Source organism: Oncorhynchus gorbuscha, linkage group LG12, assembly GCF_021184085.1.
Source record: "Oncorhynchus gorbuscha isolate QuinsamMale2020 ecotype Even-year linkage group LG12, OgorEven_v1.0, whole genome shotgun sequence".
Taxonomy (NCBI): domain Eukaryota; kingdom Metazoa; phylum Chordata; class Actinopteri; order Salmoniformes; family Salmonidae; genus Oncorhynchus; species Oncorhynchus gorbuscha.
The window spans coordinates 26602413-26624140 of record NC_060184.1 but is presented as its reverse complement, the minus strand read 5'-3'; the positions used below and the strand labels follow the sequence as shown (position 1 = coordinate 26624140).

The 21728-nt window shown below is 44.8% G+C and overlaps 2 protein-coding genes across 3 annotated transcripts in view; one reads left to right on the top strand and one right to left on the bottom strand.

The window, feature by feature from the left end:
- LOC123991634 (tripartite motif-containing protein 54-like) overlaps positions 1-16310 on the top strand; it is a 28183-nt gene extending 11873 nt beyond the window's left edge. Inside the window, exons 4-9 of one of the 2 annotated variants that reach the window (XM_046293272.1) lie at positions 8355-8450; positions 8682-8915; positions 13363-13385; positions 13733-13869; positions 14059-14097; positions 15750-16310. In XM_046293272.1, coding sequence (XP_046149228.1) covers positions 8355-8450; positions 8682-8915; positions 13363-13385; positions 13733-13869; positions 14059-14097; positions 15750-15778 — 558 coding nt within the window. In that variant the 3' untranslated portion in view covers positions 15779-16310. The remainder of the gene's footprint in view (positions 1-8354; positions 8451-8681; positions 8916-13362; positions 13386-13732; positions 13870-14058; positions 14098-15749) is intronic. The other variant, XR_006830828.1, reaches the window with a different exon arrangement.
- Positions 16311-16865: 555 nt separating this feature from the next.
- Positions 16866-19513, bottom strand: LOC123991633 (UI-like). Its single transcript, XM_046293271.1, has 2 exons — positions 19224-19513; positions 16866-18802 (listed from the first exon to the last, which is right to left on the bottom strand). Exon 2 carries the CDS (start codon positions 18771-18773, stop codon positions 18279-18281), a length of 495 nt encoding a protein of 164 aa, XP_046149227.1. The 5' UTR covers positions 18774-18802; positions 19224-19513; the 3' UTR covers positions 16866-18278.
- Between the last annotated feature and the right edge of the window lie 2215 nt (positions 19514-21728).

The window sequence follows — 21728 nt, the reverse complement described above, 5'->3', positions numbered from 1 at the left end:
CGATTTGACGCACTGAACTCTATCAGAGAAGTAGTTGGTGAACCAGGCGAGGCAATCATTTGAGAAACCAAGGCTGTCGAGTCTGCCGATGAGGATGTGGTGATTGACAGAGTCGAAAGCCTTGGACAGATCAATGAATACGGCTGCACAGTAATGTTTCTTGTCGATGGCGGTTAAGATATCGTTTAGCAGAGAGGGTATGGTGAGATTCGAAATGGTCGGTAATCTGTTTGTTGACTTGGCTTTCGAAGACCTTAGAAAGGGAGGGTAGGATAGATATAGGTCTGTAGCAGTTTGGGTCAAGAGTGTTCCCCCCTTTGAAGAGGGGGATGACCGCAGCTGCTTTCCAATCTCTGGGAATCTCAGATGACATGAAAGAGAGGTTGAACAGGCTAGTAATAGGGGTGGCAACAATTTTGGCAGATAATTTTAGAAAGAAAGGGTCCAGATTCTCTAGCCCGGCTGATTTGTAGGGGTCCAGATTTTGCAGCTCTTTCAGAACATCAGCTGACTGGATTTGGGAGAGTTGCTGTGGGGGGTGCAGTTCTGTTGACCGGGGTAGGGGTAGCCAGGTGGAAAACATGGCCAGCCGTAGAAAAATGCTTATTGAAATTCTCAATTATAGTGGATTTAACAGTGGTGACAGTGTTTCCTATCTTCAGTGCAGTGGGCAGCTGGGAGGAGGTGTTCTTATTCTCCATGGGCTTTACAGTGTCCCAGAACCTTTTTGAGTTAGTGTTGCAGGAATCAAATTTCTGCTTGAAAAAGCTAGCCTTGGCTTTTCTAACTGCCTGTGTATAATGGTTTCTAGCTTCCCTGAAAAGCTGCATATCACGGGGGCTGTTCGATGCTAATGCAGAACGACGTATGATGTTTTTGTGTTGGTTAAGGGCAGTCAGGTCTGGGGAGAACCAAGGGCTATATCTGTTCCTGGTTCTAAATTTCTTGAATGGGGCATGCTTATTTAAGATGGTTAGGAAGGCATTTTAAAAAAATAACCAGGCATCCTCTACTGACGGGATGAGATCAATATTCTTCCAGGATACCCCGGCCAGGTCGATTAGAAAGGCCTGCTCGCTGAAGTGTTTCAGGGAGCGTTTGACAGTGATGAGTGGAGGTCGTTTGACCTCTGACCCATTAGGATGCAGGCAATGAGGCAGTGATCGCTGAGACCTTGGTTGCAGACAGCAGAGGTGTATTTAGAGGTCAAGTTGGTTAGGATGATATCTATGAGGATGCCCGTGTTTACGGCTTTGGGGAGGTACCTGGTAGGTTCATTGAAAATTTGTGTGAGATTGAGGGTATCAAGCTTAGATTGTAGGATGGCTGGGGTATTAAGCATGTTCCAGTTTAGGTCGCCTAGCAGAACGAGCTCTGAAGATAGATGGGGGGCAATCAGTTCACATATGGTGTCCAGAGCACAGCTGGGGGCAGAGGGTGGTCTATAGCAGGCGGCAACGGTGAGAGAGTTGTTTTTAGAGAGGTGGATTTTTAAAAGTAGAAGTTCAAATTGTTTGGGTACAGACCTGGATAGTAGGACAGAACTCTGCAGGCTACCTTTGCAGTAGATTGCAACATCACCCCCTTTGGCAGTTCTATCTTGTCTGAAAATGTTGTAGTTTAGGATGAAAATTTCAGAATCTTTGGTGGTCTTCCTAAGCCAGGATTCAGACACAGCTAGAACATCCAGGTTGGCAGAGTGTGCTAAAGCAGTGAATAAAACAAACTTAGGGAGGAGGCTTCTAATGTTAACATGCATGAAACCAAGGCTATTACGGTTACAGAAGTCATCAAAAGAGAGCCCCTGGGGAATAGGAGTGGAGCTAGGCACTGCAGGGCCTGGATTCACCTCTACATCACCAGAGGAAAAGAGGAGGAGTAGGATAAGGGTACGGCTAAAAGCAATGAGAATTGGTCGTGCTTCCAGTGCTTCCGGTTTGGAGCGAGTGGTCGCATCCATCGGCACTTCGCTCCCGCAGGTAGTATAACTTTTTCATTACATTTCATTATATTTCATTATAGCACAACGGTTTGATTTGTCTAATCTTAGCAATTTCTTCTCAGCTAGCTACATAGCCGTCTTTGTATCAAAGATAATTGCGTAATTATCGTATTTCGCCGTCCTAACGTAGTCTTCACTAGCCAGCTAGCTAACGTCCACTGATTAGCTGCACTGGAGAAACTATTACACTCAACTGAACGACTTGATTAGTGTAGTGTTAGCTAGCTACATAGCTGTCTTTGCTGTCTTCGTATCTTCGTTCCAAGATAATTGTGTTGTTTAGGTTTAGAGTGTGTAGTCTTAGAGTGATTATCTTAATTTACCGAGGTTAGCTAGCCAGCTATTTGTCGTCCTGAACGTAGGAGACTCTGCTAGCTAGCCGACAGCTAGCCAACAGCTAGCCGACAGCTAGCCAACGTCTACCGAATAGACTCACAACCCGGTCGCATTCACAGGTAGTATCACATTTTCATTTAATTTCATTACAGTACAACGGTTTGATTTGTTTGATCGTAGCTAGCTACATAGCTAGCTACATAGCCGTCTTTGTATCAAAGATAATTGTGTAGTCTAGAGTGATTTTCTAGGTTAGCTAGCCAGCTATTGTCGTTATTTTAACGCAACGTAACGTAAACAACACTACTAGCTAGCCAGCTAGCCCCCGAATAGCAGCACTGCAGAAGCTATTACACTCAACGGAACGACTTGATTAGTGTAGTGTCAACAACGCACCCACTGCCAGCTAGCCTACTTCAGCAGTACTGTATCATTTTAATCATTTTAGTCAATAAGATTCTTGCTACGTAGCTTAACTTTCTGAACATTCGAGACGTGTAGTCCACTTGTCATTCCAATCTCCTTTGCATTAGCGTAGCCTCTTCTGTAGCCTGTCAACTATGTGTCTGTTTATCCCTGTTCTCTCCTCTCTGCACAGACCATACAAACGCTCCACACCGCGTGGCCGCGGCCACCCTAATCTGGTGGTCCCAGCGCGCACAACCCACGTGGAGTTCCAGGTCTCCGGTAGCCTCTGGAACTGCCGATCTGCGGTCAACAAGGCAGAGTTCATCTCAGCCTATGCCTCCCTCCAGTCCCTCAACTTCTTGGCACTAACAGAAACATAGATCACCACAGACAACACTGCTACTCCTACTGCTCTCTCTTCGTCCGCCCACGTGTTCTCGCACACCCCGAGAGCTTCTGGTCAGCGGGGTGGTGGCACCGGGATCCTCATCTCTCCCAAGTGGTCATTCTCTCTTTCTCCCCTTACCCATCTGTCTATCGCCTCCTTTGAATTCCATGCTGTCACAGTTACCAGCCCTTTCAAGCTTAACATCCTTATCATTTATCGCCCTCCAGGTTCCCTCGGAGAGTTCATCAATGAGCTTGATGCCTTGATAAGCTCCTTTCCTGAGGACGGCTCACCTCTCACAGTTCTGGGCGACTTTAACCTCCCCACGTCTACCTTTGACTCATTCCTCTCTGCCTCCTTCTTTCCACTCCTCTCCTCTTTTGACCTCACCCTCTCACCTTCCCCCCCTACTCACAAGGCAGGCAATACGCTCGACCTCATCTTTACTAGATGCTGTTCTTCCACTAGCCTCATTGCAACTCCCCTCCAAGTCTCCGACCACCACCTTGTATCCTTTTCCCTCTCGCTCTCATCCAACACCTCCCACACTGCCCCTACTCGGATGGTATCGCGCCGTCCCAACCTTCGCTCTCTCTCCCCCGCTACTCTCTCCTCTTCCATCCTATCATCTCTTCCCTCCGCTCAAACCTTCTCCAACCTATTTCCTGATTCTGCCTCCTCAACCCTCCTCTCCTCCCTCTCTGCATCCTTTGACTCTCTATGTCCCCTATCCTCCAGGCCGGCTCGGTCCTCCCCTCCCGCTCCGTGGCTCGATGACTCATTGCGAGCTCACAGAACAGGGCTCCGGGCAGCCGAGCGGAAATGGAGGAAAACTCGCCTCCCTGCGGACCTGGCATCCTTTCACTCCCTCCTCTCTACATTTTCCTCCTCTGTCTCTGCTGCTAAAGCCACTTTCTACCACGCTAAATTCCAAGCATCTGCCTCTAACCCTAGGAAGCTCTTTGCCACCTTCTCCTCCCTCCTGAATCCTCCTCCCCCCCTCCTCCCTCTCTGCAGACGACTTCGTCAACCATTTTGAAAAGAAGGTCGACGACATCCGATCCTCGTTTGCTAAGTCAAACGACACCGCTGGTTCTGCTCACACTGCCCTACCCTGTGCTCTGACCTCTTTCTCCCTCTCTCTCCAGATGAAATCTCGCGTCTTGTGACGGCCGGCCGCCCAACAACATGCCCGCTTGACCCTATCCCCTCCTCTCTTCTCCAGACCATTTCCGGAGACCTTCTCCCTTACCTCACCTCGCTCATCAACTCATCCCTGACCGCTGGCTACGTCCCTTCCGTCTTCAAGAGAGCGAGAGTTGCACCCCTTCTGAAAAAACCTACACTCGATCCCTCCGATGTCAACAATTACAGACCAGTATCCCTTCTTTCTTTTCTCTCCAAAACTCTTGAACGTGCCGTCCTTGGCCAGCTCTCCCGCTATCTCTCTCTGAATAACCTTCTTGATCCAAATCAGTCAGATTTCAAGACTAGTCATTCAACTGAGACTGCTCTCCTCTGTATCACGGAGGCGCTCCGCACTGCTAAAGCTAACTCTCTCTCCTCTGCTCTCATCCTTCTAGATCTATCGGCTGCCTTCGATACTGTGAACCATCAGATCCTCCTCTCCACCCTCTCCGAGTTGGGCATCTCCGGCGCGGCCCACGCTTGGATTGCGTCCTACCTGACAGGTCGCTCCTACCAGGTGGCGTGGCGAGAATCTGTCTCCTCACCACGCGCTCTCACCACTGGTGTCCCCCAGGGCTCTGTTCTAGGCCCTCTCCTATTCTCGCTATACACCAAGTCACTTGGCTCTGTCATAACCTCACATGGTCTCTCCTATCATTGCTATGCAGACGACACACAACTAATCTTCTCCTTTCCCCCTTCTGATGACCAGGTGGCGAATCGCATCTCTGCATGTCTGGCAGACATATCAGTGTGGATGACGGATCACCACCTCAAGCTGAACCTCGGCAAGACGGAGCTGCTCTTCCTCCCAGGGAAGGACTGCCCGTTCCATGATCTCGCCATCACGGTTGACAACTCCATTGTGTCCTCCTCCCAGAGCGCTAAGAACCTTGGCGTGATCCTGGACAACACCCTGTCGTTCTCAACCAACATCAAGGCGGTGGCCCGTTCCTGTAGGTTCATGCTCTACAACATCCGCAGAGTACGACCCTGCCTCACACAGGAAGCGGCGCAGGTCCTAATCCAGGCACTTGTCATCTCCCGTCTGGATTACTGCAACTCGCTGTTGGCTGGGCTCCCTGCCTGTGCCATTAAACCCCTTCAACTCATCCAGAACGCCGCAGCCCGTCTGGTGTTCAACCTTCCCAAGTTCTCTCACGTCACCCCGCTCCTCCGTTCTCTCCACTGGCTTCCAGTTGAAGCTCGCATCCGCTACAAGGCCATGGTGCTTGCCTACGGAGCTGTGAGGGGAACGGCACCTCAGTACCTCCAGGCTCTGATCAGGCCCTACACCCAAACAAGGGCACTGCGTTCATCCACCTCTGGCCTGCTCGCCTCCCTACCACTGAGGAAGTACAGCTCCCGCTCAGCCCAGTCAAAACTGTTCGCTGCTCTGGCCCCCCCAATGGTGGAACAAACTCCCTCACGACGCCAGGACAGCGGAGTCAATCACCACCTTCCGGAGACACCTGAAACCCCACCTCTTTAAGGAATACCTAGGATAGGATAAGTATTCCCTCTCACCCCCCCCCCCCCCTTTAAGATTTAGATGCACTATTGTAAAGTGACTGTTCCACTGGATGTCATAAGGTGAATGCACCAATTTGTAAGTCGCTCTGGATAAGAGCGTCTGCTAAATGACTTAAATGTAAATGTTATGTAATGTCGTCTAGAAGGTCTGGAACAGAGAGTAAAAGGAGGTTTCTGGGGGCGATAAAATAGCTTCAAGGTATAATGTACAGACAAAGGTATGGTAGGATGTGAATACAGTGGAGGTAAACCTAGGTATTGAGTGATGATGAGAGAGATATTGTCTCTAGAAACATCATTGAAACCAGGAGATGTCATCGCATGTGTGGGTGGTGGAACTATTAGTTTGGATAAGGTATAGTGAGCAGGACTAGAGGCTCTACAATGAAATAAGCCAATAATCACTAACCAGAACAGTAATGGACCAGGCATTTTGACATTAAGGAGAGGCATGCTTAGTCGAGTGATCATAAGGGTCCAGTGAGTAGTGAGGTTGGTTGGGGTCACGGCGATTCAGACAGCTAGCCGGGCCATCGGTAGCAAGCTAGCATAGGATGGAGGTCTGTTTTTAGCCACCTCGTGTGTTTCCGTCGGTAGGATTAGTGGGGTTCCGTGGGGTAGGGGATCAATCCAATTCGCAAAAATAATTGATATAGTTATAGTGGTCTATTCAGATAGCAGCCGATAAGACAGCTAACGATTAGCGGACCGCAGATGGGTTTCAGGTAATGTCGTGACGGAGAAGCCAGCTGGATAACTCCCTCAGGCAGATAACGTCAGTAGTCCAGTTGTGAAGGCCCGGTGGGGCTCCGCGTTGGCAGTAAAACGGGTCGGGATAGGTGATTGTAGCCCAGGAGTGACTGATGGAACTTCAGCTGGCTAGCTCTGGAATAATTGATGTTTGCTCCGGAATCGATGTAAGCCAATAGTCACACGAATAGCAGCTAGCTAGCTGCGAGATCCAGGTATAAATGTTATGGACAGTTCTCCTATTTGCTGATAGTGTTGGTGCCAGTCTAAAGGTGTCTGTTCCGAGGACACACTGGTTATTATTCTGTGAGACTGTATGAATGCACTGTATATGGAACTGAAAAAGAACCAAAAACATACTGTATATGAATGCAACATGCAAAGTGTTGGTCACATGTTTCATAAGCTGAAATAAAAGATCGACAAAATGTTCCGCACACACAAAAAGCTTATTTCTCTCACATTCTGTGCACAAATTTGTTGACATCCCTGTTACTGAGCATTTCTCCTTTGCCAAGATAATCCATCCACCTGACAGGTGTGGCAAGTCAAGAAGCTGATTAAACAGCATAAGCATTACACAGGTGAACCTTGTACTGGGGACAGTAAAAGTCCACTCCAAAATGTGCAGTTATATCACACAACGCAATGCCACTGATGTCTCAAGTTTTGAAGAAGCATACAATTGGCATGCAGATGGCGGAAATGTTCACCAGAGCTGTTTCCAGATAATTTAATGTTAATTCATCTACCATAAGCTGCCTCCAACGTTATTTAAGAGAATTTGGAAGTACGTGCAAACAGCCTCACAACCACAGACCACGTCTAACCACGCCAGCCCAGGAGCTCCACATCCGGCTTCTTCACCTGCAGGATTGTCTGAGACCAGCCATCTGGACAGTTGATGAAACTGAGGAGTATTTCTGTCTGTAATAAAGCCCTTTTGTGGGGAAAAACTAATTCAGATTGGCCTGGATCCCAAGTGGGTGGGCCTATGCCCTCCCAGGCCTACCCATGGATGCGCCCCTGCCCAGTCATGTGAAATCCATAGATTAAGACCTAATGAATTTATTTAAATTGACTGATTTTCTTATTTGAACTGCAACTCGGTAAAACTGTTGAAAATGTTGCATGTTGTATTTATAGTTTTGTTGAGTATTGTTATTCAAAGGGTTCTCCTATGGGGACAGCCAAATAACCCTTTTAGGTTCTAGATAGCACCTTTTCTTTCTAAGACTGCAACTTACCGCTACAGGATCCAAGTGAACGGTGACTAATATCAAAGTGAAGGTCACTTGTTAAGGATGGATAATGTGCCTGAGTAATACTGAAGGGGAAGCCACCCACACAAACATGATACATACACGTTACATATTTGCTGTATCTACTTTCATAAGCTAAAATAAGTATGTTTGAATGGACTATAACATCAGGTGGCTTTGGTGACAAATGTGCCTTGCATTCATTGCTCACTCGCTCACTATGAATCATTCATTACAAATACAGACGAGGAAGGTTAACGAGCAACTTCAGCTTCAGCTAATGTTTTATGCATTGTTAAAAAAACAACACTTTCGATATTTAAATCTTCAATCTATCATCACAATTGTGTGAACTACTACCTAAAGTGTCAGCTGAGGGATGGAACAAAAGCCTTCATATCCTATAGCCCTCCAGGATTAGGGGTTGGTGACCACTGGTGAAGTGAGTACAGATTTTAACCCATCATGTTATGTTGATTGGCTGCAGACTGAGCTGAGTGACGGCATCGCCATCTTGGTGGCTGGGAACGACCGTATCCAGGCCCTCCTCTCTCAGATGGAGGAGACCTGCAGGTCCATCCAGGTGAGAATGTTACCCACTACAACCACTCAGACCTCTCACCTCACAGTCACAAAGCTCACTGTGGAGTCACCACACACATCACTGTGAACAACCTGTTGTATTGTAATAACTAGCATCAATAAGTATTAATACATTATTTATAAACTATTAATAAATATATATATATTGAAAAAATGTATAAGGGCTTATTCAAGTTATTATTAGGTGTTACTAATGGGTGTATGTGTGCAGGAGAATGGCCGTCGTCAGAAGCAGAGTCTGTGTGATAAGTTTGACGGGCTGTATGCCATCCTGGAGGAGAGGAAGAAGGAGTTGGTGGGTATGATCAGCCGCCAGCAGGATGACAAGCTGGACTACATCCGCTCCCTCATGCGTCGCCACGGAGACCACCTGGAGGGAGCCGTCAAGCTGGTGGAGACAGCCATCCAGTCCATGGAGGAACCACAGATGGCCGTGTTCTTACAGGTAAGCACTATGGATGGAACACTAGCACTGAACCTAGGTACACTGTCTGGCCTCAGTAACTGGACCTAGGCTATGTACCAGTATGTCATGTAATGGAATAGAATAATGGTCAGATGTAACTTTAGATGTAAATTATTGAGCAGAAAAGTTGTTCCTGCAGGTAGGTAATGTTTCACTGTCTTAGGATCAGTAGCCCTACAGGTAGCCTATGAGTCAGGGGATCCTCAACAAAGTAGTGTAATAGGATCAGTTGTGTGATCAATGTCTATGGGAACTCTGGTCCTGTGGTTCTCTGATCACACACTGTAAAGAGGAATTTCCAGGTGAAAGGGAGAGCAGTCATTGGTAAAGTAAATCCAAAATATATGTGGTTTAATACAAGTTGCAACAGGGAGATACCTCCTGCACGAAAGCAGAGCAGATGTCTCACGAGCCTCTCTAAGCAGGCCCTCATATCCTAATCATATGTTCTGGAAACGCATAACTAAAGACATAACACAAAGCAGTGAATCACACAGTCTCACAGAATAATAACCAGTGTGTCCTCGGAACAGACACCTTTAGACTGGCACCAGCACTATCAGCAGATAGGAGAACTGTCCATAACATTCTGGTCAAGCATACAAGTCTTGTGACCATCAACCTTGCACAGATTAGAATCATGTTACAGAAAGGAAAAGGAAAATATGTTAGCTGTGTTCGAATACACATACTAACCGCACTAACCATACTATTTGTGACGTAAATGTAGTATGCTTATTGGTCATAGTATAGATAGAGTTAGTATGCTAAAAGCTACTGGATGTCGTAATAAATTCACCAAAGTACGAAGTACAGTACCAGTCAAAAGTTTGGACACACCTACTCATTCCAGGTTTTTTCTTTATTTTTAATATTATCTAGAATAATGTAGAATAATAGTGAAGTCCTCAAAACTATGAAATAACACATATGGAATCATGTGGTAACCAAAAAAGTGTTACATAAATGAAAATATATTCTTCAAAGTAGCCAAATCAAAAAGATGGGTTCAATGTCATGCTGTTGTGAAGACTTACAGAAAACATTTGACCTCTGTCATTGCCAACAAAGGGTATATAACAAAGTATTGAGATAAACTTTTGTTATTGACCAAATAATTATTTTCCACCATAATTTGCAAATAAATTCATTAAAAATCCTACAATGTGATTTTCTGGATTTTTTAAATATAATTTTGTCTGTCATAGTTTAAGTGTACCTATGATGAAAATTACAGGCCTCTCATCTTTTTAAGTGAGAGAACTTGCACAATTGGTGGCTGACTAAATACTTTTTTGCCCGACTGTATATATTATATTTGAGATTCTTCAAAATAGCCATTCTTTGCCTTGATGGCAGCTTTGCATTCTCTCAACTAGCTTCACCTGGAATACTTTTCCAAACAGTCTTGAAGGAGTTGATGAGCACTTGTTGGCTGCTTTTCCCTCACTCTGCGGTCCAATTCATCCCAAACCATCTCAATTGGGTTGAGGTCGGGTGATTGTGGAGGCCAGGTCATCTGATGCAGCACTCCATCACTCTCCTTCTTAATCAAATATCCCATACACAGCCTAGAGTTGTGTTGGGTCATTGTTCTGTTGAAAAACAAATGATAGTCCCAATAAGCGCAAACCAGATGGGATGCAGAATGCTGTGGTAGCCATGCTGGTTAAACGTGCCTTGAATTCTAAATAAATCACAGACAAGTGTCACCAGCAAAGCACTCCCACACCATCACACCTCGTCCTCCGTGCTTCACAGTGGGAACCACATATGCGGAGATCATCCGTTCACCTACTCTGCGTCTCACAAAGAGACGGCGGTTGGAACCAAAAATCTCAAATTTGGACTCATCAGACCAAAGGACAGATTTCCACCGGTCTAATGTCCATTGCTCGTGTTTCTTGGCCCAAGCAAGACTCTTCTTCTTATTGGTGTCCTTTAGTAGTAGTTTTTTTGCAGCAATTCGACCATGAAGGCCTAATTCACGCAGTCTCCTCTGCACAGTTGATGTTGAGATGTGTCTGTTACTTGAACTCTGTGAAGCATTTATTTGGGCTGCAATTTCTGAGGCTGGTAACTCTAATAAACTTATCCTATGCACCAGAGGTAACTCAGGATCTTCCTGTCCTGTGACGGTCCTCATGAGAGCCAGTTTCATCATAGCGCTTGATGGTTTTTGCGACTGCACTTGAAGAAACTTTCAAAGTTCTTTAAATTTTCTGTATTGACTGACCTAAATTTCTTAAAGTAATGATGGACTGTCGTTTTTATTTGCTTATTTGAGCTGTACTTGCCATAATATGGACTTTGTCTTTTACCAAATAGGGCTATCTTCTGTATAACAACCCTACCATGTCACAACACAACTGATTGGCTCAAATATATTAAGAAGGAAAGAAATTCAACAAATGAACTTTTAACAAGGCACACCTGTTAATTGAAATGCCTTACAGGTGACTACCTCGTGAAGCTGGTTGAGAGAATGCCAAGAGTGTGCAAAGCTGTCATCAAGGCCAAAGGGTGGCTACTTTGAAGAATATGTTTTCATTTATTTAACACTTTTTTGGTTACTACATGATTCCATGTGTTATATCATAGTTTTGATGTCTTCACTATAATTCTACAATGTGGAAAACAGTAAATAAAAAAGAAAAGAAAGAAAAACCTTGGAACGAGTAGGTGTCCAAACTTTTGACTGGTACTGTATACACGCAGTGGACACTATTTCTGTGCTCTTAGGGGTCCATAAAGCAATTCTTCAGAAAATGGGCCTCGCTTCACAACGTTTTCAGAATTGAAAAAATGCCGGAAAATATGCAGGCGAAGTCTGACGAGAGTGCATACAAATTCATTGTTTTAACTAATTAAAAAAGTAATGACTTTTCAAATAAGTTACGTTACATGTTATGTTGGCTGACAGTTAGTTAGCTACGCTATCCTTACGAACAGTTTTGCGTTACACAGCAGTATTTACTGGTGTGTTAGCTAGTTATCTAACGTTAGTTGGTTACTAATAATACATCGAACTTGCCAAGCAGAATATTAACTATATGCTATCTAACTACCCAACTTCTTTTGACTTGGTTGTTCACATCATTTTTAGCTGTATAGTTGTTGTGCGTTCTCAATGGACATGGTTAATTCTGGCTATCTACTCTGATTTCAGAACACTCCTGTCTGAGTGTGCCAGAGTGCAGAATAATTTATGAATTTACTTGCCCTAGCAGAGTTGGTTTGGCGGTTTTTATGTTATCCAGACCGTTCGTGACTGTAACTGTACTGCTGACAACAAATTAATAACATTGTTGTTTTTTTGCTGTCGTTTACTGACACCTGCCTCATTCTTTGACCTCTGGCCCCCTGGCCATCAATACTGTCCTTGGAACAGAGCCAGGTTGGATGACGTGCTCCTGCTGCAGACAGATGGTAGTTAAAACCCCAGCTAGGGGAGAGATAGATGGTACCATTCATGTCCCCATCCATCCAGCAGTCCTCTCCTCCACTCAGGCCCCTGCTCTACTCCTCTCCTCCACTCAGGCCCCTGCTCTACTTCTCTCCTCCACTCAGGCCCCTGCTCTACTTCTCTCCTCCACTCAGGTCCCTTGGTCTACTCCTCTCCACTCAGGTCCCTGGCTCTACTCCTCTCCTCCACTCAGGCCCCTGCTCTACTCCTCTCCTCCACTCAGGCCCCTGCTCTACTCCTCTCCTCCACTCAGGCCCCTGCTCTACTCCTCTCCTCCACTCAGGTCCCTTGGTCTACTCCTCTCCACTCAGGTCCCTGCTCTACTCCTCTCCTCCACTCAGGCCCCTGACCTACTCCTCTCCTCCACTCAGGCCCCTGCTCTACTCCTCTCCTCCACTCAGGTCACTTGGTCTACTCCTCTCCACTCAGGTCCCTGCTCTACTCCTCTCCTCCACTCAGGCCCCTGCTCTACTCCTCTCCTCCACTCAGGCCCCTGCTCTACTCCTCTCCTCCACTCAGGTCCCTTGGTCTACTCCTCTCCACTCAGGTCCCTGCTCTACTCCTCTCCTCCACTCAGGCCCCTGCTCTACTCCTCTCCTCCACTCAGGCCCCTGCTCTACTCCTCTCCTCCACTCAGGTCCCTTGGTCTACTCCTCTCCACTCAGGTCCCTGGCTCTACTCCTCTCCTCCACTCAGGTCCCTGGCTTTATAAAGAGCTACAGATTGAGTAAAGCTCGTAACTGAAGTGTCTCTTTATTCACCTCCCTCATTGTTCATGCTTGCAAGCCGTTGGTTTAGTCAACCAGTTTACAGGTAGCGCTAGCAGCGAGTGTTAGGATGGTGGCAGGAGCATGTTTTAAACTCATTCTGGTTTAGATATAGCACTAATTGACCTCTGAAATGAAGTGCTGGAAATTAAACTAAATGTAATAGCCTACCCATCGTTTATTTTCTCCACAGAGCATCAAGGATATATTTAAACAGTAAGTCAAATTCTTGTTTTCGTCTGTTTAGTGTTCCATTCTGCTTCATATGGGGTGTTTAGCTGGAAAGTCACAAATTGCATTACATTCACTAACACAAACACACCAATTGCATTGACTGTAAAGCTAAAGTAACTGCATAGAAGATGCGTGTGATTTGAAGTTATGTCTGATTGCTGGCTGCTGATAGCTAATACATTATAATGGAGCTCTCCACCTGTAGAGTTATCGAGCAGACCCAACCAGCCTGCGTCACTACCAGCCACAGGGGTACAGAGGACGTTGCTGTCTGTCACCTCTTATTTGTTTGTCTCTGAACTGTGACCTCACCACTGTGTCCTTTTAAGGATCAGCACCACTGCCAAGGTGTCCAGTATGGAATGTCCAGAGCCGGGCTACGAGAGCATGGCCCATTTTGTCATCAACACAGCAAATGTGGCAGACATGCTGAGGACCATTGACTTCAACACAGTTAGGGCCTCAGGTAGTACAATATGACCATATATGGAGAGTTTAGTCAATAATGTTTCTCTATACATGACTCTAGCCTCAGGGCACTGATGCATGTTCAGCTCCGAACATTAACCCAAAACTATTTTCAATTGCACTTTCAAGGCTATTTCCCTTGTTTTTGCTGGTCTGTCTTAATGTGGTGCTCTCTGTGTGGTTGCAGGTTTCCAGGAAAAGGACGGGGAGGATGGTTATGATCTGGGTGAGGAATTAGCATTCCTGGCAACAGGGAATGTAGACTATGGGCGATACTAGTTGAAAAGGGTCAAAGAAAGAAAAACCATGCTATGCTGCTCCCGTGCTTTATTCCCTTACACACATTTACAACATTTAGGCTTCAAACACAAAGGCTGTTAAATATAGTTATATTGTTCCTTCTGACATCAGTCTTAAACATATCTGTAAAGGCTGAAATCAAGTGTTTAATATTTAGAATATGGATGGATCACTTGTCTTGTTTACCCCACAGCCAACTCATTTCAAATGGAGAGACCAGGCATTCTTTCTCCTCTCAGTGATAAAGTAATTCCATATTTCCATTGCTACCTCCAATAGTGTAACGATCCTAGGGCCAGGGGACCTTTCGGTCTCACAGCGTCACTTTAACATCAAAGCAAGTCTCTTCTTATTTTTGGTGTCCATTAGTAGTAGTTTCTTTAATAGCAATTTGACCATGAAGGCCTGATTCACGCAGTCTCCTCTGAACAGTTGATGTTGAGATGTGTCTGTTACTTGAACTCTGTGAAGCATTTATTTGGGCTGCAATTTCTGAGGCTGGTAGCTCTAATGAACTTACCCTCTGGCTCAAATGCATTAAGGAAATAAATTCCACTATTTAACTTTTAACAAGGTACACCTATTAATTGAAATGCATTCCAGGTGACTACCTGATGAAGCTAGTTGAGAGAATGCCAAGAGAGTGCAAAGCTGTCATCAAGGCAAAGGGTGGCTACTTTGAAGAATCTCAAATATAAAATATATTTAGATTTGTTGAACACTTTGTTGGTTACTACATGATTCAATATGTGTTATTTAATAGTTTTGATGTCTTCACTATTATTCTCCAATGTAGAAAATAGTGAAAACACTGATCTGAGCCATGTTTCTGTAACCTGTGTCATTACTTATAATAGTTATAAATAACTATTGCCCCTGCTTGTGATGGGGTTGTTGTGGATATATGGCCCTGAGCCTGGGTGCTCACATGAGCTAACGTTGCCCCCGGGGCTGTCGACCTCTGATTGCGGGAACGGGTGGAGAGGGAGGGGACACACACGAGAGGCGAGACAGAGCTGGGAGTAATTGATGGGGTGTGTGTGTGTGCACGCTCACCACAGCAAGAGTTCCCTGACTATGAATGGAGATTGATCCGTGTCGGCCACCAGTGATCTGAGGTTGACACAGTTTTCTGGCAACAATCTGTTCCAGCAATAATTCTTCACACTATTTTAGGGATGATACAGAACAGAATGTCCATGATATGTACAGTACTGGAAGGGGTTAACTGAGTGGGGTTTTCATATCTCTGACTCATAGAATCTAAGGGGAAACTATAGTAGACATTGCTTAAAACTGTGGAGCAAATTTAACATTTCCGAAGGACATTAACACAATTACACGGAATCTCTAACAGCCGGAAGCAGAGAATCTCCCTCCACTATGTAATGAGGAGAGTCATAGTATATTCATGTCAAGAGACAAAACACAGTGTCCTCTCTTCTCCCACTTGGTGCCCCCGTTTAATTTTGACTTCAAAAATAAACCCAGTCCAACAGGAAATGAAGACAGTGGTGATGGTATGAGATTGTCATGCTCAACTCACATTAATCAATCTCCTCTTTTGTTTTAATCAAGGTTTTTCCAGTCAAGAAAGGACTACTTAAGAGGGTTTATGGTAATCCCCTGCGCACATCCATCCAGAGTATTGATGTTTGCCTTTACCATTCGGCTGTCAACTGGTTTTGCTGTCCACAGTATTTACATTGAGTGAATTACAGATCTACAATAGAGAATAAAGCTCAAACATCACACAGTTGAAGGCCTCCCTCGCCACCCACATCAGATATATGTACAAAAGCCTGTGTATTGTGTGTACATTTGATAAGCTAAGTATAATCCACTGAAATGTATCCCACTGTTGGTTTGAATTGTGCATGTTGTGAAGTAGGAAGAATATTGTTGTTTTTCCTCACCTAACACTCCATCTAGTGCTTGTGATTATCCTGCTACTTCCTCTTCAACAGACTTTACTTTGACAAGAGTTCCACAAGTGCCTTGAAGAAAAAAGTAGGACTAATATTATAGAGACCGAATCAACTGTAAGCTGCACTTCTAAAAGGTTATGAGGAGAACTGAATGCTCCGATGGTATAGTATATGCACTTTTTAGTCTGTTTACATCATTTTATAGAAATAAACATACATTTCATTGTGATATCTTCCGTCTCCTTTTCGGAGGAAATGTTTGCACTGCCAACCCTGACCCAGAGCTACGGCTGCTACTTTGATTCCAGAGGGATCAGTAATTGAATGTATCTTTATGGTGTTAACACAACAAGGAACAAGGCAGCAGAATTCCACCATACTGACAGTCTGACAGAGCTGTCTGACAGAGCTGAGCCGTATAGTAGAAACACCATGTCGGGGGCCATTTTGACGGCCTCTTACAAGTTCACAGCAAGCATTACACTATTATGTAGGCTTCCACGTTAAGCATTTACAAAGAAGACAGGCAACTGCTGTAAAGGTAACTGTTTAATGAGAGTTAAAGGTGAAGACTGCAATGACTGTTAGGCCATAGAGGTTTTGCAATGAGTGTTCAGCCAGAGTTTACTACTCAGGTTTTGTATTTGAATGGGCAAGAGGAACCTCAGCAGCATGACTATAATGTCTTACAAGTCAGCAGAATAGTTTCCTTTACTACATTCACTACTGTGAGAGACTATGACAGAGTCAATATAATTTTTTTCAGAACTTTTTTATTACAAAATATAAATGGCAAAAAAGCTTTTCTTTACTGCTAAACCATGGGATCATAAGATATGTCCAGATGATTAGGGTTTGACAAAGCAGTCTACATAAAATTAAGCATTTTCTTGTTTTATTATTTAAGGTAAGCATGCTGTACTACAGAGGACAGTTCACTCAGACAAACATATAATAAAGGGGGGGGGGGGGTGTAAAGTATAGGATATGTTCACCTAGTCCCAGATTAAATTGGATATTAGTTGTATCACAAAAAAGCTTGGGCACTGGCAGACCCCATACCTCAGCATTTCCCAAACTTTTCCCAGGGCTTGCACGTTTTGGTTTTTGCCCTAACACCACACAGCTGATTTAAATAATGAACTCATCATCAAGCTTTGATCATCTGAATCAGCTTTGTAGTGCAGGGCAAAAACTAAAATGCACACCCCTTTAGATCCCCAGGACCGGGTTTGGGAAACGCTGCCATACCTGGATTAATGTGAAAAGGCTTCTTCTCCTGGCTGGATGGCTGTCTGCCAAGTGAGCTAACAAAACAAGGGCAAATTGAAAATAACCATAAACAAAATATGTGGCATAATGTAAATGTAGCAATGATCAACATTTTACATTTTAGTCATTTAGCAGACTCTTATTCTGAGCGACTTACAGGAGCAATTCGGGTTAAGTGCCTTGCTCACGGGCACATCGACAGATTGTTCACCTAGTCGGCTCAGGGATTCAAACCAGTGACCTCTTAACCACTCGGCTACCTGCCATCAAACAACTGACCATTAAAGATCGTAAGAGGATCGCCAATAACAATTTACACAGCATCATTTTTCTTTGGTAATGTGTTATAGGGCTATAGAGATTGTCAACATTGTTATATTTATTTCTGGAAACTTCAATGATTAGGCTATCTGTGATTGTTATTAACTTTGTAGTAACCATTTATGCTACTGTTGACATCAAATCTTAGTTGGCTCCCTACTTTTGACTAATAAACATGTTGCACTTATTCCACATTAGGGCAACTTATAACCCGATTTGATTCTGACAATATTATTGTTTTAGGCCTACTACAATGTTCCGGACATTCAAAGGTGAGAATAGAGTTGTGAAATGCGAAGTATTCACACTCTATGCCATATCTCAAAGAATAGTATTCCAGTCGTCCACTATGAGTACACTGTAGCTGTGGTCTTGGTAGACTGGTAGTCAATCGTTTTATAGCCCGTTGATTTTGAAATACTTTTTGGATAGGTGGTTAAGTTCCTTTTACGCACAGGTTGAAGCATGAGGAATGACAGAGAAACCAAAGGTTAAATGCAAAGAAACATCGAAACTATTTCGTGGGAGAGTACCAGGGGCTTTTTTTTACGTGAGATATTTTCTCCCTCGTAGATTACACTTGGTATCACTTTCCAACTTCATCTAGATACTTGCGGTTCAACTCTGCTTGCTCCTTCTGGCTCTCGATCCGCGCCATTTCGATCATATTTCTCAGCAGGTGGAAAGTGAGGTCGATGGAGATCGGTGGATCGTCGTTTCTCTTGGTCAATTCCACGAAGTCTTCCAGGCTGTTAACCTCCTCAGGCGCGCGCTGCTGCTCAAAGGGCGGAAAACTGCGCGCCAGCTGACCAAGACCCCTCGAGCCTAGGGGCTTCACCTCAAAGGGAAACTGTGGCGGGAAACCTGTTTGCAACCGGGGATTTCTCTGCAAATAACGCAGTATATTTTCTCCGATAAGGTAGGAAACTGCGTCGCCAGCCTTCTGGAACACCTCGTCCAGCTGACTTTTGTAGCCGTGGCCGTTGAACATGGCTAGGTCCTGTGGTCGACTAACACTGGGGGGGATGTGAGAGGTGAGGAGAACAGTGGCAAGGAGCAGGACCACGGGGGCAGGCTTCATAGTGCTGGACAGACAAACAAAACGGTGCCCTGTTATGGAGAGAGGTGTAGAAATATTAGGAACAAGCACTAAACTCAGTACGCTAAAACATCAAATTGCCCTTATGTGGCTATTGTGTCTAACGCAAATACAAATAGGCTCATTCTTACTAAATGCTTAAAGGCAATCTTAAACAGTAATAAACAACAGTAGGCTGTTGTAGCCTATTGAAACTTGCAATACACAAAGTAGATCATAGACGAGGTTAATTGGCACACAATATACATCAATCGTTACTGAAACAAGCATGCACAGGTTTCTTTAGCTTTGTAAATAAATACATGAACCTAATCATTGTTTTCGTGATACAAAAATGACCAACTAATTCTTGTGTCCTTGATCATCTCAACTCAGCACCAGAGCTCTCAAAGTAAAAATGTGCAACAAAAGAAAGAGAAATGAACCACTTACTTGATCGCCTCCTGGTGCCGAGAAAGTCTAGAAAAGTGTCACTGGAGAACCCGGTACGAAAAGTCCCGCTAAATGGCGATTGTAGTAGACCGCCTCTGTCTGACCTGTTATATACATCCAAGATAGCTCAATTGACGTCAGTGCAAGTGCATAAACTGCTTGTAAATGAGGCGACTCCTTTTTAAGTAAAGGCAAGTGTTTTGGAGGACAGCTCACAGCTGATGCTGCTGATCAAGGTCTACTGGATAGAAAAGGCATGACAGTGTCTGATATTGAACTCTTAAGTTACCTACCCCAACCTGTCACATTAGTCCTAATTAAGTCCACAAAGGAAAACCAGTTATTGTTTCACAAGGTGTTGCTATGCCTCTAATGAAACTGGAATGACAGAACACAGCAAAAAAAAGAATACTTACTAAAAACAAAACAATTGTGGAAGTTAAAACTAAGTGATTCGTTAAGGTGTAAATCTGCACAATGCTACTATGAATCTGGTCTCTGAATAAAGTAGTCTAGAAACGATGAGCTGTTTTCGTGATGCCTTTATGCATGGTTTAACATATTGGCGAGGCAGAGCAGAAGCGCACAGTGGGGAAACGTGCAGAGGGCGCAGAGAAACCTGTCCATGGTGCTGAAAAGATTTCCGCTTGTAATGCACGCGATGCAAGTGAATTCTTAATTAAAACGACAGAAAATATAAAATAGAGGAATATGTCATATTTAGCTGATAAAACCCGCAAGATGTATATACTTCACTGAATACAGGGGTGAAAGTAAGGCGGTATGGTCCGGTACACTCTAGAAATAAAATGTTCAAATCAAATCAAAATCAAATTTTATTTGTCACATACACATGGTTAGCAGATGTTAAATGCGAGTGTAGCGAAATGCTTGTGCTTCTAGTTCCGACAATGCAGTGATAACCAACAAGTAATCTAACTAACAATTCCAAAACTACTGTCTTATACACAGTGTAAGGGGATAAGGAACATGTACATAAGGATATATGAATGAGTGATGGTACAGAGCAGCATACAGTAGATGGTATCGAGTACAGTATATACATATGAGATGAGTGTGTAGACAAAGTAAACAAAGTGGCATAGTTAAAGTGGCTAGTGATACATGTGTTACATAAGGATGCAGTCGATGATGTAGAGTACAGTATATACATATGCATATGAGATGAATAATGTAGGGTAAGTAACATTATATAAGGTAGCATTGTTTAAAGTGGCTAGTGATATATTTACATCATTTCCCATCAATTCCCATTATTAAAATGGCTGGAGTTGGGTCAGTGTCAATGACAGTGTGTTGGCAGCAGCCACTCAATGTTAGTGGTGGCTGTTTAACAGTCTGATGGCCTTGAGATAGAAGCTGTTTTTCAGTCTCTCGGTCCCAGCTTTGATGCACCTGTACTGACCTCGCCTTCTGGATGATAGCGGGGTGAACAGGCAGTGGTTCGGGTGGTTGATGTCCTTGATGATCTTTATGGCCTTCCTGTAACAACGGGTGGTGTAGGTGTCCTGGAGGGCAGGTAGTTTGCCCCCGGTGATGCGTTGTGCAGTCCTCACTACCCTCTGGAGAGCCTTACGGTTGAGGGCGGAGCAGTTGCCGTACCAGGCGGTGATACAGCCCGCCAGGATGCTCTCGATTGTGCATCTGTAGAAGTTTGTGAGTGCTTTTGGTGACAAGCCAAATTTCTTCAGCCTCCTGAGGTTGAATAGGCGCTGCTGCGCCTTCTTCACGACGCTGTCAGTGTGAGTGGACCAATTCAGTTTGTCTGTGATGTGTATGCCGAGGAACTTAAAACTAGCTACCCTCTCCACTACTGTTCCATCGATGTGGATAGGGGGGTGTTCCCTCTGCTGTTTCCTGAAGTCCACAATCATCTCCTTAGTTTTGTTGACGTTGAGTGTGAGGTTATTTTCCTGACACCACACTCCGAGGGCCCTCACCTCCTCCCTGTAGGCCGTCTCGTCGTTGTTGGTAATCAAGCCTACCACTGTTGTGTCGTCCGCAAACTTGATGATTGAGTTGGAGGCGTGCGTGGCCACGCAGTCGTGGGTGAACAGGGAGTACAGGAGAGGGCTCAGAACGCACCCTTGTGGGGCCCCCGTGTTGAGGATCAGCGGGGAGGAGATGTTATTGCCTACCCTCACCCCTTGGGGGCGGCCCGTCAGGAAGTCCAGTACCCAGTTGCACAGGGCGGGGTCGAGACCCAGGGTCTCGAGCTTGATGACGAGCTTGGAGGGTACTATGGTGTTGAATGCCGAGCTGTAGTCGATGAACAGCATTCTCACATAGGTATTCCTCTTGTCCAGGTGGGTTAGGGCAGTGTGCAGTGTGGTTGAGATTGCATCGTCTGTGGACCTATTTGGGCGGTAAGCAAATAGGTCCACAGTTCCTGGAGTATCCATTAGGAGTTCTTCAAATTGAAACTGTGGGGGAACCCCTATGAGTTCTTCAAAGAACCCCTTTAAATGGATCCTCAAATAACCT

Bases quoted from the DNA above. Each gene is read 5' to 3' on its own strand.
- LOC123991633 (XM_046293271.1), bottom strand. From the start codon at position 18,773: ATGAAGCCTGCCCCCGTGGTCCTGCTCCTTGCCACTGTTCTCCTCACC.